This window comes from Calidris pugnax, unplaced genomic scaffold (assembly GCF_001431845.1).
Source record: "Calidris pugnax isolate Ruff unplaced genomic scaffold, ASM143184v1 scaffold133, whole genome shotgun sequence".
Taxonomy (NCBI): Eukaryota; Metazoa; Chordata; class Aves; order Charadriiformes; family Scolopacidae; genus Calidris; species Calidris pugnax.
The window spans coordinates 4,401,148-4,418,598 of NW_015090977.1; the positions used below are offsets into that span (position 1 = coordinate 4,401,148).

Here is a 17,451-nt window from a genome sequence, read left to right on the forward strand (position 1 = left end):
CTCACCCTCCATCGGTCCCTTTTCTCCAGAGCATCTCCCAAGGGAGCTGATGGATCCCCACTGCCTGAACCCCTGTGCGGTGTCCAGCCAGCCGGGGGGGACTGGTCCCCCCAACCCTGCCTCCCCCATCCCTACATCCCCGAGCTGGGAAGGAGCCTGGTTGCTTAGCAACTGTTTAGCTTCTCCACCAGCCTCCTCATCTATTTAAAATATATATATATATATGCACAGACGTAGGTATGCAGAAGCAGCAGCGAGCCCTCGCCCAGCTCACGACCCTCCCCCCCCTCCCCCCCGCCAGCCAACATCCATATATTCTTTATTAATAGCTTTAAAGTCTGCAAGGCATCAATTTTTGGTCAGGCAGCTGGAGCAGAGGATGCTCCAGGCTCGAGGTAGGGAAAATATGGATGGAGGAGCTGGGATGGGTGTAACCAACCCCTTCCTTCTGCCCCTTCCTGCGGGCAGGATCCCTGCCGGCTCGGGCTGGGAGGCAGCACTAACGAGCCCCAGACCAGCTACGCTTTCAAAGCCAATTTTGCCTTTTTTTTTTCTCTCCTTCTCAGGGGTCTGACTCATGGTTTTTGGCACTCGGGGGCTGGTGAAAGGCAGCTCTGGAGAAGGTCGGCCCAATTAACGGCAGCAGCCCTGGACTTTTCCTCCTTGTGATTCTGGCCAGGTGTTCAGAGGAGGCCGGCTGCCTTGCTGTGATGTTCTGGTGGTTTTTTGTGTCAGGAAAAAAAAAACAACCCAACCCTTCTCCCAGCTGCCCCCTCGGCACGGGCAGGGAGCAGCCTGGGACAGGGCTGTAAACGCTTTGGGGATAGGGTTATGATTTCGGTAGGTGGTGGTATGCCCTGATGAGACCCCGACAGGCAGGGGAACCACAAGGGCCACCCTTCTAAACCCCTCCCGTGGGGCTGGAGTTGTCCCCCTGTTTGTTGGGGCTGAGCCCTGGCACGCTCGATGCATGAGTGGTCCTTGGAGCTGCCTCCCTGGGCTCGCTGCCCGCATCCCGTGCCCGCATCCCCGGCACACGGGCGCTCACCGTTGCCCTGGCTGGTGCAGCTGGATGTGGTGAGAATTAATTGAGCACCGGCCGGAGGCGGCTTTAATTAGAGCTGAGGTTGGAGGGGGGGAAGGATGCCCAGGCACCGCTGCTGCCTTTCTCTGCCGAGGAGGGGGGGGTGATGCTGGGAGAGCAGCCAGGCACTGCCAAACCCCCCACTGCCGTCCCATTCCCACTGGGAAAACGGCTTCATCCGCATTACGGCGCGGCGGGGCCCTGCGGCGGCAGCGGGCAGGAGGTGATGGGCAGGAGGTGATGGGCAGGAGTGATGGGCAGCTCTCCAGGGGGTGCCGTGGGCATGGACAGAGAGCCCAGCAGTGCCTGTGGGGGGATTTAAGCAGAGCGAGCCAGCAATGGGCTCGTTTCTGGGCTGGAAAATAAAAGGGTAAAAGCAATTTGGTGAAATAACACTTCTTTTACTCCTTTTCCTTGTTTTCTTCTTTCCCTTTGGGCTGGAGGTCCTGAACCCCTCAGCTTCCCTTCAATGCCCAGGCTGGGACATGGGGACAGCTGTGTCCTGGGGGGTATCTGGGGGTCCCAACCCGCAGGGAGGGAACTCAGTGCAAAGCTTGGCTGGAAACCAGCAGCCCCAAAGCCCAGCAGGATGGCCATGCTGGTCCTTGCACCCCACACTGGTGGGGTCTGTGCTGGCTGTGTGACAGGGGCACAGTGCTGTGTGTCTGTCCTTCTGTCTGTCCTGGCCCCCACCGGGCTGGCAAAGGTGATGCCAGGGTCCTCCCCTCTGCTTGGGGTAAGGCGTGGGATGGGGATGGAGGAGGAAGGTGGAGGATGGGGATGATGATGGAGATGGAGGTATGGGGAATAAGAGGAAGATGGAAAATAAGGATGGAGGTTGGGGATGGAGGAGGAAGATGGAGGATGGGGATGATGATGGAGGATGGAGATGGAGGAAGGGGGGAGATAGAGGAAGATGGAGAATAAAGATGGAGGTTGGAGATAGAGGATGGGCATGAGGATGGAGGTTGGAGATGGAGGATGGGGATGGAGCATGGGAATAGGGCAGCTCTGAACATTTCCAAAAGCTCTAATCCAGGAAGCAGAAAGCACCTGTGAGCTGAAAAGTCCCACGGTGGCAGTGGGACCACTGAGGAAGATCAGGATCCCAAAACACGTGGTGGAATGGCTCGGCACAACAGGAAGAGAGGGATTTGCTTGAGAGTTTTCCCAGTAGTTCCAGCCTGTCGTACTGGGGGGGCTGAGCCCTCCTGGGGGGTGCTGCTGGGATTCGGGTGGTGGGGATGGATGCCAGCGACTGTCCCCAGCCCCATCCTGCAGCCTTTAGGAGTCTGTGGGGACACGGCGCAGTGCTCGCCCCGAGACGCCTCCTCTCCCTCTCGGCAAGGTGGCCGGGCAGCGGGCTGTCAGGGCTTGATGATTTGTGGGTAATTACTGCAGATAATGAAATATTTAACCATCATCTCTATTATCGGGGGTAGCACTGAGCCAGGCAGGAAGCCTCTGTCGGTCGGGCAGTGCTGTGTTGCCATCACTGATGGGTTTGGTGCCGGGTTTGGTGCCAGCGCGAGGTGGCAGAGCCGGGCGGTCCCCTCATGGTGGCCGATGGATGGAGGTTGTGGAGGTGACGGCCACCCTGTGTCCCCGAGCTGTCCCTTGCGAGTGCAGGGCTGTCAGGGTGTAGGGCATCACAGGGGGTCTCCTTTGGGGACAGGGAGGGCACAGACCCAGGCTGAGGGTCAGGGAGGCTTGTCCCCAATGTCACCAGAGATGTAGGACTGGCTCTGTTTTCCACCCAGGGCTTTGCTATTGATAGCGGGAGGGGGGTTGCGGGTGGTTTTTCTCTTCCTTTGTTTTCCTGTCTGCGCCGTGGCTGAGGCGGGGTGGCTGGTGTCAGCTCTCACAGCTGAGGGGACACCAGAAGAGTCTCGTGTCCATCCCTGGGTCAGCTCCACTTGAGTGGAAGAGGGCTATCTCTATCTCCAACCGCATCCCTTTTACGGAGATGGGGATGTTTCCCGGTGGGATCTACACACCTCCCCCCCCCATGCAGCCCTTTCCCAGCTGCCCGTTTATCTCACGTGCTCCTCCATCTACCTGCCCTCCTGTATTTCCCACATGCTCTCAAGGTTTCACAGCAATGAATTTACCCGCTGCCATGCTCAGGAGAAAATTAATTCCCACTGGGGAAAAGCAAGCTGAGGCTGCTGTGGAAAAGCATCCTCTCCTTCCCCCTCTCCTTCCCTGAGCCCCTCAGTGGGTGAAGGCTTCCCCGTGGGGAGCTCCCCCCATTCCCAAATTGTCTTCCCAGCTTTTGGCTTCATGCCCCGATGGGAGAAAGAGGAGCCCTCAAACCAGGCTTTTCCGCAGCATCTCTCCTGTCTGGGGGCTCCCTGGGGACATGGAGGGGGCTGAGATCAGGGGTCCCCCCTGGGCAGGGAGGGCTGAGTGGGGCAGCTTCTTGTTCTAGGGTGTCATGGGGCTCCAAATGTGGCTGCTGCAGGAAAGGGGGGAGCTGAGGGACCCTCTGGTTGCTCTAACGGGGCTGAGCATCCACGGGGTGCAGAGCCCTGGCTGGCTCCTGCTCCACAGGCAACATCTCCTGCTGCCCGTGTCCCTGCGGAAATAAAGGATGCTGGCTCCTCTCTGCATGGTAATAATGGGGGAAAAAAAAAGAAAAAGGAATATAAAAGCCTTGTAATTAAGCAGTCAGCTGCTGTCCTCCCTGGGCAGGCTCGTCAGGAGATAATTGAGTGTGTGGGGTAGCCAGTGGCAGTGGGAAAGCCGGGGATGTCCCTTGGGGATGCCACAGGGTTTGAGATGTCTTCCTGCCAGGCTGGGACCCCCGCCACCCCAGGGAGGGCTCTGAGTTTTTTCCTCTGTTCAAACAGCAGAGAAACATCCTCAAAGCTCCCCATGGGTGATCTGTGTTCCCACCCTGGCTCTGTCCCACCTGGCTTGGCCATATGGAAAGCTCTGAACTGCCTGACATCCCCCTGGAATGGCACAGTGGGAGTGGGGAGCCCTCCCTGGGCTCAAAACAGAATCACAGAATCACAAGGGGTTGGAAGGGACCTCTGGAGATCATCTAGTCAACCCCCCTGCCAGAGCAGGTCCACCCAGAGCAGGTCTCACAGGAACGTGTCCAGGTGGGTTTGAGTGTCTCCAGAGATGGGGACTCCACCACCTCCCTGGGCAGCCTCTTCCAGGGCTCTGCCACCCTCAAAGTAAAGAAGTTCCTCCTCACGTTTAGGTGGAACTTCTTATACTCAAGTTTGTGCCTGTTTCCTCTTGTCCTGTCCCTGGGCACCACTGACAAAAGACTGGCCCCATCTTCTTGATACCCTCCCTTTAAGTATTTATAAGCATTGATCAGATACCCCCTCAGTCTCCTCTCCATCTCCTCTCCATCTCCTCTCCATCTCCTCTCCATCTCCTCTCCATCTCCTCTCCATCTCCTCTCCATCTCCTCTCCATCTCCTCCCTTCCCTGTCCCTCAGCCTCTCCTCATAAGGGAGATGCTCCAGGCCCCTCATCATCTTTGTAGCTTCTGCTGTACCCTGGTCCATCTGTCCTACCTTAACGCCCAAGCTGAGCTGAGGGATCCCTCCTTCCCCAGGCCAGCATTTGGCCCTCTCCTCCTTGGGCAGCGTGTGTCAGACACCCCAGGCACTGTGGGCAAGGGTTGGCAGCTTCCAACCTGGGCAACAACGTGCGGGCAACACCCATCCTTGGAAAAGCCTCTCCATCAGGTTCCCTGAGATGGGAACACCCTGGAGAAGCAGCTGCTGACAAAAGCTGTGTCTCCAAGCCCAAAGCCAGCTTGGAGAGCATCATTTCTCTTTGTGAAGGGCTTTGCAGGAGAAGCTGGTAAAGCCCAGGCGGTGCCTCCGCAGCCTGGCTGCCGCCGGTAATTAAGGCAGCAGATTTCCAGTGGGAGCATCCCATGCTGGGGAGAGGGATGGTGTTTTGGGCAGGGGAGGTGGGGCATCGTGGGATGGGGAGACCGAGGAATGGGTGCTCCTGAGGTCACCGAGACGGTGTTGCGTCTGTCCGGATGATCCAGGAGATTTGGGAGCATCTCTTGCCCCAGGCTCGGGGAGCATCAGCCGGAGCCTCGGTGCGCCAGAGCCGCTCGGGAACGCTTGTCCTCTTCTGAGAGGTTATTTTTGGAGCCAAGTGAGGACACGTTGACTGTGGTGGTGGAAGAAGGAGGCAGGGACACGTGAAGGTGAAAGAGCAGGGAGAAGGCAGGCGGGGAGCAGCCTCTCCTCCCCTTGCGTTGCCGGTGGATGCTAGAGGGCATCGGCAGGAGTTTGCTGGCTGGACCAGACGTCAGGATGTCCCCTCCCATGGCTGCGTCCTCACCAGACAGTGCAGCTGGGGGATGCCAGGGCATGCCTGAGGTCTTTGGGTCCATCCCCTTGCTGGATGGACCCCTGTGCCTGGGGGTGTCCCCAGATGGCTGTGAAGATAGATGCCTGTCCCTCCTGCACTGGCTGACAGTGGTGTCCGTGGGGCTCAGAGGGACCTGTCCCACTGCTAACATATGGCTCCAGGTGCCACAGACCCACGCTTTGCCAGGCTTTCCCTGGTACAAGGCTGGCACAGAGCATCCTCCTCCCCTCTCCCACGAGCACGGTGATGGGAATAGCCCCAGCCTTGCTTTGCATATGGGGAAACTGAGGCAAGAGGCAGGAAGGGTGCTGGCAGAAGACCCAGATCTCTCAGTCACCATCCCCATCAACCTGCTGAGAGGGAAACCAAGGCAGGGCCTGACCCCCAGCTCTTTCTCTCTTCCCAGGCGAGGCCGCCCACGCCAACATGGATCTCTACAACAATGGGGCCGACGTGCCTTCCCCCCAGGAAGCCTCCAATGGCTTCTCGCAGCCCAGCGCCTCGGGGACGTGGCACAAGGGCGAGGAGGAGGTACGTCTGGTGGAGCCCAACCTGGTGAAGAAGGCTCACCGGGAAATCCTGGACCACGAGCGCAAGCGGCGGGTGGAGCTGAAGTGCATGGAGCTGCAGGAGATGATGGAGGAGCAGGGGTGAGTGGCTGGGGATCGGGGCTGGGCTGGAGAGGGACCCTATCTCTTGGGATCCTTTTGACCCACTTTCACCTTGTGAAAGTGAAAAAAATCCCAAACCTTGATGCGGCAAATGTCCCCAGTTGGAAGCAAATCCCCATTTGGGTGAATCAGGCAGCTTTGGGGTGGATTGGTGGGTTGATTTTTGAAGCTAAATGCCTCCAAGAAACGCAGACCTAGGAATGCATCCACACACACGTTGGGAGCTAAGTCCAGCCCCTGCGCTTGGGAACTGGGGCTCCCAGCTCATCATGCTGGGAAACTGGAGGCAGAAAGGAGGCAGCCACCAGCAGTGCCCAGCCTGTGCCCCTCACTCCTGGGGTGGGAGATGGTCCTTCTCCGTCTCTAGTGTTGGGGAGATGAAGGAGAGCTGAGGTTTCGTCCCAGGAGAGGCTGTTTTGGTGGTTCGGTTTGTCCTGCCTTCCTTCTCTCCTCCAAGTTTTGGGGTGAGGGGATCCCCAACCCATCTTGCCGTGCCCCTGGCTGTGCACCATGAGCTGCTCCACAGCCTTTGCTCTGCCCCGGGGAAGGAAAGGGCTGGGGGAAAACCCTGGAGAGCATCCCTGCCTGGGTGGGCAGGAGGGGCTGGGGGACCAGCCAGGAGACCCCATCCCCACCAGACCCATGGCTGCCCCATAGCTCCAGCACCAGCCGAACAGCCCAATCCCCCTGACAGCTCGCTAAAACCTGATGGATGGAGCAAATTCTTGGGCACAGGCGGGTGGAGTGGGGTTGGTATCAGCTGGGGAGAAGGAGAATGGATTGAGGGAAGGCTTCGCCAAGGCTTTCATTAAGAGCGCAAGCGTGACCTAGAATTAAATTGTCTCACACAGACTGGAATAATGATTGTGCCTAATTTGTCGTTATGGAAATAAATAAGGCTGACCTGGTGCCTTGGGGAGCCCGGAGCCTCCTGTCGGGTTCCTGCACCCTACTGGGGATCTTACTACTGGTAGGATCATTCCTGCCATGGGTAATAGCAATATTGCAATCGGTATTGTTGTTATTGCTGTAATTGCCTTCGCTATTATTAGGGCTATTAATAACGATGATGATGGTGATACACCGAAATGATAATATAATTACAGTAATAATCTTGGTCAACCTGGTTAATCCTCCGCCTGCTTTTCCCCTCCGTGCGGGGCTCTCCCGGGGGGGGGATTTGGGGGGGGGGTTGCACGGGAAGAGCTTTGCACCCCTGAAATTTCTGCCTGGACTGGGGGCCACATCCCGGCCTCGGGGGAGTTGTCACCAAGGGCAGGACCCCCTCGGGATGAAGGGGTGTGACAGCAGAGGGGGTTTTGTGGGGATTTAAGTGCTCCCCTTGTTTCCTGAAATGTGGATGGCTCCTCCTGCCTGAGCTGTGCCCGGATGCTCCTTTTTTTTCCTTTTTTTTTTCCTCTTTTTTTCCTCTTTTTTTTTCCCTTTTTTTCCCTTTCAAACCCATTCTATACATTAAATGCAAACCCCCAAATCCCTCCATTGTGGTTATGAGCATCGCCGGAGGGTTGCAGGAGGGAAGGGGCTGGTGGGATGCTCCTGCCCCTGTCCCAGGATGACAGGAGGGGGGTTCCTCACCTTGGCTTTGCCCCCTGTAGATTTGCTAACAGCCCAGCTGAGGTGGCCCATCTGTCACCTCCTGTTTGGCCTCGTGTCCCCTCTCCGAGAGCATCGGGCGGGTTGGTAATAGGCTGCAGCAAACGCTCATCTTCTTGGGCAGACAGACAGACATCTTCCCGCTGCCGCCGGCTGGCTGATGGCCATGAGGTGGCCAGGGCTGGTGGCTCCATCCTCTGGGATGGCCAGGGCTGGTGGCTCCATCCTCTGGGATGGCCACGCTCTGCCTGGCTGGCTGCCCCACCACCAATGGTGCGGTACAGAGCCACATTTGGGGGTGCAGCCCTTTTTTTTTTTCAGGGCCCCCCCTGCCCAGGCAGGGTGCAAGGAAAGGGGAAGCAGCCTCCATGCCTGGTGAGCCACCCTCCTCCTGCACAAGAGTCCTGGGGAATTAATGAGAGCCTTGCAGTGCAAATGAGCTTGTTAATATTGATTTCCCCCTCCTCGCTGGTCCCCTTCATGGGCACCGTAGCTTTGGGGGTGGGTGCTGCCATGGGCCCCTCTGCACCCAAGGGCACCCAGGGACACCCGTGGTGCTGTGAGGGGTGTCACCATCCCCAGCACAGGTTCTGCCAAGTGCCACGGGGCTCAGCCAGGCTGTGACACCCAGTTTTCTGGGCTCGTTAGTGGCGATGCTGATGGGACATCATGGTGAGGAAGGGCTGTGACAACCCCTGTAGATGGGGTGGGTGAGGACAGGGCCAAACCCCTCCCAGGGTGGCAGCGTGGTGGTGACAAGGGGTCCCTCTCCCTTAGCCCTGTCCCCAGGGAGGATGGTGACAGCTCTGCGGGTCCCTCCACTGCATCCTTCCGTTTGGATGCTTTTGGTCCGGGGGGATGCTCAGGTTGCCCTTGTGCAGCCATGGGATGTGGCACAGGATCACCCACCCAGGGCTGCCACCCGTCCCTCCTTGGGGACACCTCGGGGACGGCTGGAGCACCGTGGTTTGCCGCGGCTGTTCTCAGATGCCAGGGACAAAGTGATTAGAGTCTCCCGTTAATAACCCTGCAGCGGCCTGAGTCAGCGTTTGGTGTTAGCGCAGAGCTGGCTCCGCTGCCGGGGCCCTGGTGCAGCACGGGGACGGGTGAGGGAGGATGGTGATGGGATGGAGGCACCAGCCATGAACCCCGGCGTCACCAGCAGTGATGCTGGCACTGGTGGAGATGTGGATGCTGGGGTTTGGTGGGGACGTGGCCCAAAATCTGAGGCAGCAGAGCAAGGATGGCAACATCAAGGTCATGATGTTGCTCTTTTACCCCTTCCTGATGTCCATTCCTCTGCCAAGCACTGCTGAGAGGGTGGTGGCAGGGGACCAAGTGGAGGGACCTCCTCTCCTCCAGGCCCTGATGGCTGTCATCATGCCACCCATCCTTCTGACTGGCCCCTCTGGCCACGTGTTGCTCCCAAAGGTATGAACATCTTCATCAGGTCCTTGGGGAGCCCATGCTCCATCCGGGGCAGCCCTGACCCTGTCTTTGCCCGTCCAGGTACTCCGAAGAGGAGATCCGTCAGAAAGTGGGGACCTTTCGGCAAATGCTGATGGAGAAGGAAGGCGTGCTCACCAGGGAGGACCAGCATGGGCGCCAAATGTAAGTGAGGCAGCTCCCTTCTGTGTGTCCTACCCATCTCTCATCCCAGAGAGGCACTTCCCAGGTTGCTTCCAAGTATTGATGGGTGGGTGGGTGGTTGGAATGATATGGAGAGGGTATATATAAGGATGGTTGGATAGATGGATGAATACAGAGAAGGTATATGGAGTTGGATGGGTGGATGGATGATTGCTTGGAGGATTGGTTGATTTCATGGTTGGTTGGTTGGTCAGTTGGTTGGAGGCAAAGTTTGCCTCTCTGAGGCAGCATCCTACCTCTGGAGAGGTTAGAGGTTGTCTTGCTGGTCTTTTGGAGACCTCAGGGTGCTGTCCAGAGAGGCCAGCATTGCAATGCTGCTGTCCCAGATGATGAAACCCAAGTGCAGAAAGTGTCGGTGCTTGGCTCTCCCAACCAGCTGGTGGCAGAGACCAAGCTGCAGGTTTGCTGTGTCTCACCTCTGCCTGCTCCTGCCTCTTTGGGTCACCTCTTCTGCTCTTCCCAGGGCTGAAATCCTCCAGCCCCAGAGCTTCTGCCTCCAGCCTGGCGAGGGTACTGGTTTCCAGGTCTTGCTTTTAACTCCATGATGCAGAGAATAGTCCTCCTGTCTCCTGGTGTGAAGCTGGGGTAACTCAGCTCGGTTGGCAGTGGCTCGGCAGGTTGGCTGCTGAAATATTAGTGTTAGCAATAATAATCATTAATAAGAGTAATAATAATTTCTGTTGCAAGGGCCCCAGGATGGATAGGAGGACTTGAGCCTGCTTCTCACCTGGGTAGACCCAGAGCCTGTGTCTCCATCAGGGTGGTGTGACACTAAGGACCCCCATGGAAGAAGCTTCTCCAAGGAGCTCCTCTAGTACCTCTGCTTCCAAATCACTTCCAATGCTGTGTGGTCCCTGGGGGCTGCTTCTGCCCAGGGTGGGGGCTTGGGGCTCAGGTTAGGTGTCCAAAGCAGCCCAGCTCCTGCTGGGGATGTGCCACTCGCTCCTCCTGCCCCGTGCAGGACTGTAGGACTGTCCCCAGCCTCGCGAGGGTCCACCCTGGCTGGATGATGATTTATCTGTGTGATGCTTAATGGCCCAGGCAGCATGGCCAGCCCGGCACGCACCATCCATCAGCCTGGAAACCAGGTCACTTGGGACAGGAATAGATGCTGCAGGTTCACTGAATATTAATGCTTCATTAGGGTCAGGAAATAGGGCGAGGGGGGAGGCAGGGAAGCCTCCTCGGTGGGGAGAGCCTTCCTCCCACCACACCACCAGCATGCTGGACGGGGAGGGCTGTGGCCAGCCCAGGATGGGGCTCATGGCCCTGGGGACACACGGAGCATCCAGGGTCTTCCTCCAGGCAGGAAAAAAAACAAGGCATGGGGCAAACCAACCTGCCCAGGTCACCCTGGTGTGGAGCATCAAGCCCAAGTGTTAACAAGTGGCCTTTGCCTGTGGGGGCATGAGTCATCTCCAGGGCATCTTCCCGGGCAGGCTCGTTAGGGCTGGTGCTGTAATGAGCACAACAGGGAAGCTGAAGGTGCTTTAAGGTTACCCAGGCAGCCCTAGCTGTCACCTTTGTGGGCTTGCTTTTGAAAAACGAAGGGTAATCATTAAAGATTAGCCCAGGGGCTATAAATAATAATGCTGAGCTGGAAGGAGCAGTCTCAAAGCAAAGGATTGCTCCGGGGAGAGTAAAGCCGGAGGTGCTTGGAGGAGGCTGGTAAGGAACTGGCTCCAAAGGAGGTGGCTTTTCAAGCAGTGGGGATCTGAGCTGCTGAAGTTCCTGCCAGAGGATGTCCTGCGTGTAAAAATGTCTGCACTGGTTGAAGAGGCTGGACAAGGGAGTTAAATAAACTTTAATTAAAGAGCCCCAGCCCTTGGGGTGGCTGGGAGAGCGCTCAGGAGAACATCTCATGGGCTGATCCTGCTCCAGCACCTCCCTGGACTTTTACAGCTCAGTCTTTGGCTGCCAGGACGATGAGCCTGAACCAGCTGGTCTCGTTTCAAAGCAGATGTGGAAGCTCGGCATCATCTGCAAAGCTCCCCTGGGGAAACTGAGGCACCGAGCAGAGCCGTGACCACCTGAGTCCCTGGCTTGCTCTCTGCACTCTTCCAGCTCCTGTCTCTGTGCGTGCTCAGCCCGGTCCCCCAGGAGTAACTGCTTGATGGACAGGCTGGTGGGACTGGAAGCAAACGCGAGTGTGTGCTGGGAGGGGAGGGATAATTGGGGCAGCGCAAGCCTGTCTTGAGCCGCTGAGCACAGCTAATGGGTGAGATGCTGGCAGCCAGCTCTGGCATGGAGCACAGAGAGTCCAACAGGGAATTATCTCCTCTCGCTCCTCTCTTTTCCTCTTTTCTCCCCTTTCCCACGGTTGGGTGGGTGGTTGAAAGGCTCTTCCTGCCCTTGGGGTGCAGCCAAGGCAGGAGTCGCTTGGAGAGGACCCAGAAAGCCATGGCTGTGGCACAGAAGAGAGCCCAAGATCCGCTTGAGCAATCACCCGTGGTCAGGAGGAGGATGCCTCGCTTGTCGTTTTGGTCCCAACCAATTGTAATTGGGTTAAACAGCCCAGGGTCTGCCTGTGGCCAGCGATGCCAACCATGTGCCACTCTGAGAATCTGCCATCTGGGATGTGGAGCATCCCTTCTCTCGGCTGGAGGTGCTGGCAGGGCTACCAAGGGACCAGTAGCACGGGGGCTGCTCTTCACCAGCCTCCCCAGCCACACACCTCTGGGCTGGGAAGGGTGGAGGAACCCACGTTGGGTTTCTGAGGGCAAATCTCCTTTGGGAAGTGGTGCCCAGGCACGGCCCCATCCATCATGGTTCCCTCCAGGACACCTGGATGGCCCCGTCCCTCCCAGGGTGAGATGTCCTACATTCCCCAGGAGCAAACAGGAGGGTTTGATGCAGCTCCTGGCACTGATGGCAGAGAAGGTCCGGGGAGGTGGGGGATGGCAGGGGGAGGCTGGTCAGGGACTCCTGGGTCCCTCCTGTCTGCCAGGTCCAGCTGCCAGGCCTCTGCTCGCAGCCCTGGTAGTCAATGGCAACCTCCAGCTGGTTTCCATGGCAGCGGGAAAAATTAATGCTGCGAAGTCACTCGGGAGGGAGAGGAGACACTGATGGCTCCAGGCTTGATGTCCCCCCACCCCACCTCACCTGGGCCAGGGGGGACATCACCCATCACCTGCCTGGAGCTCGGGTGCTGAGCCGGCAGCACGCTGGGGCCACCGGCCTCAAAGCCCGGATCATCCCAGGCAGCTCCCGCCAGCGGGAGGATAATCCCCCGAATCCCCCGAGCCTCCTGCCAGCTCCTCTCACCCTAATCCAGCCCCACCACCCACCTGGGCTGACCCCAGCCCCCGGCTCAGCCCCTTGGGCAATGCCAAAAGGGGCTCCAAATGATGCTGAACCTGGGGAGATGGTGACCTGAACCCCAGGGTGGGGATTTACTGCAAGGAGAGGAGCCTCAGAAAGACCCCCACCACGGGGCTTTGCTGCTTGTGGACCTCAAGTGATGTGACCAAGGTCCCCCAGGAGATGCTGTGGTGGAGGGGCTGTTCCTGGGGGTACCTCAGCAACTGCGGTGGGAGAGGGGGAATGGGGAGCCCCGAATTAATCCTGTGCTTCCTCCTTTGGCAGCGTGATAGAAAACCACCACGGGGCGGACGGGGAGGAGTACGCGGTGGAGTACCCCGACTACGGCGAGGGCTGCCTGCTGCAGTGCGACTGCTCGGCCGACTGCTACCGCGAGGACAGCGGCCACCGCGAGTACAGGTCGGGCTGGATACAGAAAGGGGGTGTCCAGGTGTACAGAAGGCTGGGGGGGTCTCCCCAGCTGCCAGGTTCCCCTTGCTGGGGGACACGGAGGCCAGGAGACACCCTACCACCCAACCCCACAAGTGGTTGTTCCTTCCCCGCCATGACCCTGTCTGCTTTCTCCTCGCAGGCTGAAAAGGCGCTCGAGCAGCTCCACCTCTCCTCCACCCAAGAAGAAAAAGAAAAAGAAATCGGGCCACCGCCGGAGCCGGTGAGTCCCCGGCTGTCCCTGCACTGTGCCCTCTCCCAGGAGGGCAGCTCTCCTCCCGGCTCACCCCCTTCCCCAGGCTCCCGTGGGGCAAGAACCCCCCCAACTTCACGGGTCGGTGCACCCCAAATCGTGCACCTCCAAGAGGTGCAATGCGTCTGCATGCCCAGATGGTGCAACACACACACACATGCGTGTGTACACACGCTGTGGGACACACCACCAGCCCACCCAACTGCATGCACGGGTGGGATCTTACCCAGTCTGTGCTGGGAAGGAGCTGGCTGCCACAGGGCAGGATTTGGCTCCCCGGAGGGTCTGGCTCTGTCTACCCGCTGGTCCCCTCCCCGGTTAGCGCTGGCCACCTGGGCGGGATGCTGTCCCTAATGTCCCTTTCTTCTCTGCCTTCCCCACGGCAGCAAAAAGAGGAAACCTGGCTCGGAGCGCAGGTGAGTGCCCGCCGGGCTGGGTGGGCTGTGGGGTCCCCCACTGGGTGTGCAGGGCCATCGGGCAGGGGCTGGTCTCCACCACCCACTGTCCCCCCCTCCAAAATCCCACCAGGAATTGGCTGCACCATCTCGTCCTGCTGGAGGCTGTGGAGCCCACGAGGTGGCAATGGGACACAGTGGGATTTGGAAGCCCCAGCACCAAAGACAGATGGAGCCCTTCTGCCAAAAGCCCCTTTTTGCCCCCCCACCCCAATTTCCCCCAGGAAATAACGTCCACGCAATGTCTGTGCGTCCCAGGGGTGGTCCAGGGAAAGTGGGGTGCTTGGGGGAGGTGGGATGGGGTTCCCCTGGGCCATGCGATGGGGCTGGAGGCTCCCTTGCTCCCCCCTCAAGGACACCCCCTTCCCCCCCCCGCAGCTGCGACAGCTCTTCACCCATCCGCAAGGAGAAGAAAAAGAAGACTGGAAAGAAACACAGACGCGACAGGTAGGATGGACACCATGTCGAGTTGGGGACAGCAGGGCTGTTTGGGGACAGCAGGGCTGTTTGGGGACAGTAGGCTGTTTGGGGACAGCGGGGCAGGTTGGTGGCTGCCCAGGCCCTAGGGCTGGGGTGGGATGGAGTGATGGATAGGGATGGTTGCTGATGGCTCCTCGTGGGTCATCACCTCCTCACAGCAGATGCCACCTGCCCCATCCAGCAGCACATCTCAGGGCCACCCCCCTGCCCTTGTCCCCATCCCCTGGAGCTGCCTGGCCTTGGTTCTCTGCCTGGCCAGCTCAGCGTGTCTCCTTCAGCTCTGCCTCCTCTTCCTCCCTCAGGTCTGAGTCGGGGTCACGGAAGAAGAGAAGACACAGGTGAGAGTGATGGCTGCCGGGAGCCACCCCACTGCCACCAGCACTGGCTGCAAGCTTCCCCCATCGGAGACCCCCTGTCCCCTGCCCTCCCGCTGTCCCCATCCCCTCTGCCCACGGGGAAGGACCCACTGGGCACAAACTCCCCCCCCCCGGGGGGGCTGCCCCACTCCCATCTCTGCAGCCCGTGGCTCTTCCCACAGGTCCCGAAGCCCCAAGAACAAACGGAAAGAGAAAAACAAAGAGCGCAAGAGGTGAGGGGCCGGGATGGCGGGGGGAGCGGGGCAGTGTACCCTCCTGCTTGCCCCCCCTGCGGCAGCTCAGCCTGCCCCTCGGCCCCCCCGGCCGCCCTCTCTGCAGGTCCCGCAGCGAGTCCCCAGCCTGGCGGTCCCACCGGCGCAGCTCCTGCAGCTCCCACAGCGCCTCGCTCTCCTCCGACGACAGCGGCTCCAAATCCCCCGGCAGGTAGGAGCAGCCCGGGACCCCCACCCCTAACACCAGTGGTCCCCCCAGCCTCTGTTTTGGGGGGGGGGTCAGGGAGAAGTGGAAGAGGTGTCCCCATGTTGGGGATCCTTTGGGGGATGGAGGGCAAGGAGGAAGGTGGCGGAGGTATCCCAAGGGTGGAGACCCTGATGGGATGGAGGGCAGGGAGATGGGTGGCAGAGGTGTACTTGTGATGGGGACCCTGAAAGGTTGGAAGTTGGAGAGGCAGGTGGCAGAGGTGTCCTCGTGATGGGTACCCTGAAGGGATGGAGAGTGGAGAGGAAGGTGGTAGAGGTGTCCTCATGATGGGGACCCTGATGAGATGGAGTGTGGAGAGGCAGGTGGCAGAGGTGTCCTCGTGATGGGGACCCTGAAAGGTTGGAAGGTGGAGAGGCAGGTGACAGAGGTGTCCTCGTGATGGGGACCCTGATGGGATGGAGGGTGGAGAGGAAGGTGGCAGAGGTGTCCTCATGATGGTGACACTGATGGGTTGGAGTGTGGAGAGGCAGGTGGCAGAGGGGTCCTCATGATGGTGACACTGATGGGGTGGAGGGTGGAGAGGCAGGTGACAGAGGTGTCCTCGTGATGGGGACCCTGATGGGATGGAGGGTGGAGAGGCAGGTGGTAGAGGTGTCCTCGTGGTGGGGACCCTGATGGGATGACCCCAATGGGTTGGAGGGTGGAGAGGCAGGTGGCAGAGGTGTCCTTGTGATAGGGACCCTGATGGGATGGAGGGTGGAGAGGCAGGTGGCAGGGGTATCCTTGTGATGGGGACCCTGATGGGATGGAGGGCAGGGTGGCAGAGATGTCTATGAGATGGGGACCCTCAGAGGGATGAAGGGGAGCAGGACGGTGCTGTAGCATCTTGGGGGAGTTGGCAGCATGGTGCCTGGCCAGGCTTTCAATTTTGAACTAGAGAGAGCAGAAAACACCAATTACCACCCCATTTCTTGCATGGGCACAGCCTGCCCCACCATCCCACCCCAGGTTCACGTCCGTCAGTCCTGCCGGAGCCTGGCGAAGGGCGACGCCGTGCCGGGAGCTGGGGTGTGGGGTGGGCTGCTGGTGTCTGACGGCGCGGTGCCCTCCCCAGGCTAAGCCCCAAGCGCCGGCAGGATGTCCCCAAGGGCAGCAGCGCCCGCTCCAGCCGCAGCCCGTCCTCCCCCTCGCCCCGCCGCTCGGCCTCGCCGCACCAGAACGGGCACAAGGGCAGCGCCCAGAACGGCCGCCACAGCCACGGCGCCCCGCTCCCGGAGCCCTCGGATGTACGTAGGCTTTTCTTGGATCACCCTTCACTTCCCTCCTCTCCTCCCTCCGCAGGATAACCCCCCCCCCCATCACCTCTCCCTCCTTTCCCCAACTCTCTCTGCTCCCCCCGTGCCCAGCCGGGGCACACAGGGGGAGATGTGGGGTGCAGGATGAACCCCCCCACCCCAACACCCATCAGCCTTCTACTGGGTGCACAGTCTCTCTGGGGGAGCCAGCCCATCACCTCGGGGCAGGTATCGGGGCGGCCAACAGGTCATCCCTCCCCCAAAGCCACACATCACTCTGTGGACATCACCCCACCCCGCCAAGGGATGGTGGCTTGGCAGGCCAGTGTCACCTGCCAGTGTCACCACCGGGCTCAGCACCTCCCTGGGAGTGGTTGGAGCCCAGACAGGCAAGAAATGGGTAAAGCTGGGAAATTCTCCTTTTCCCCGCCAGTCCCAACCCTCCCCAGCACCAAGGTGCCACCACCAGTGCTCAGGAACCCAGCGCCCAGTCTGGGGACTGGTGTTAGGGCAGGGTGGGGGTTCAGAGGGGGTTTGGTGCTGGGTGCTCAGCCTTTAGGGACTCAGTGTCCCCACGGCAGGTGACATTGGAGCTAAGTGTCCCCAGCCCCACCGTGGCACCCCTGGTGAAGCCTGGGGGGCTGCTCCCACAATGAGTGGGGCAAAGCCATAACCCAGGGGGCCAGTCCCAGTTTAACCAGTGCTGGGGTGGTGAGGAGCCAGCAGGGGGGCTGGAGGCAGGGCTGAGCCAAGGCAACGTGCTGGGGGACCCCACTAATTGGGGGGGGGCCACACAGGTCCCCACTCACCCCGTGGGGGGGGTTTATTCCCACAAACGAGGTACTGTGGGGATGCTCTCCCATTGGCAGCACCCAACACCCACACCCCAACACCTGTGGGGCCAGGGGCACCCTGGAAAAGGGGGCCAGGAGCCCCCCACCCTATATTCACATCCCCTTCGCCCTCCCCAGCCCAGCACCCCCCAGCAGCACCCAGCACCCTGCCCGCCTCTCGGGGGGCACCTCTCTGCTTTCTTCTTTCCT

The 17,451-nt window shown here is 59.7% G+C and overlaps 1 protein-coding gene across 1 annotated transcript in view; it reads left to right on the plus strand.

Annotated features, from left to right (window-relative positions):
• The first annotated feature begins 5,854 nt into the window (after positions 1 to 5,854).
• SRRM3 (serine/arginine repetitive matrix 3) overlaps positions 5,855 to 17,451 on the plus strand; it is a 30,338-nt gene continuing 18,741 nt past the window's right edge. Inside the window, exons 1-10 of the mRNA XM_014953026.1 lie at positions 5,855 to 6,093; positions 9,238 to 9,339; positions 12,964 to 13,098; positions 13,271 to 13,351; positions 13,768 to 13,797; positions 14,215 to 14,283; positions 14,619 to 14,654; positions 14,855 to 14,905; positions 15,012 to 15,116; positions 16,228 to 16,399. Of these exons, the coding sequence (XP_014808512.1) occupies positions 5,870 to 6,093; positions 9,238 to 9,339; positions 12,964 to 13,098; positions 13,271 to 13,351; positions 13,768 to 13,797; positions 14,215 to 14,283; positions 14,619 to 14,654; positions 14,855 to 14,905; positions 15,012 to 15,116; positions 16,228 to 16,399 (1,005 nt within the window). The 5' untranslated portion in view covers positions 5,855 to 5,869. The remainder of the gene's footprint in view (positions 6,094 to 9,237; positions 9,340 to 12,963; positions 13,099 to 13,270; positions 13,352 to 13,767; positions 13,798 to 14,214; positions 14,284 to 14,618; positions 14,655 to 14,854; positions 14,906 to 15,011; positions 15,117 to 16,227; positions 16,400 to 17,451) is intronic.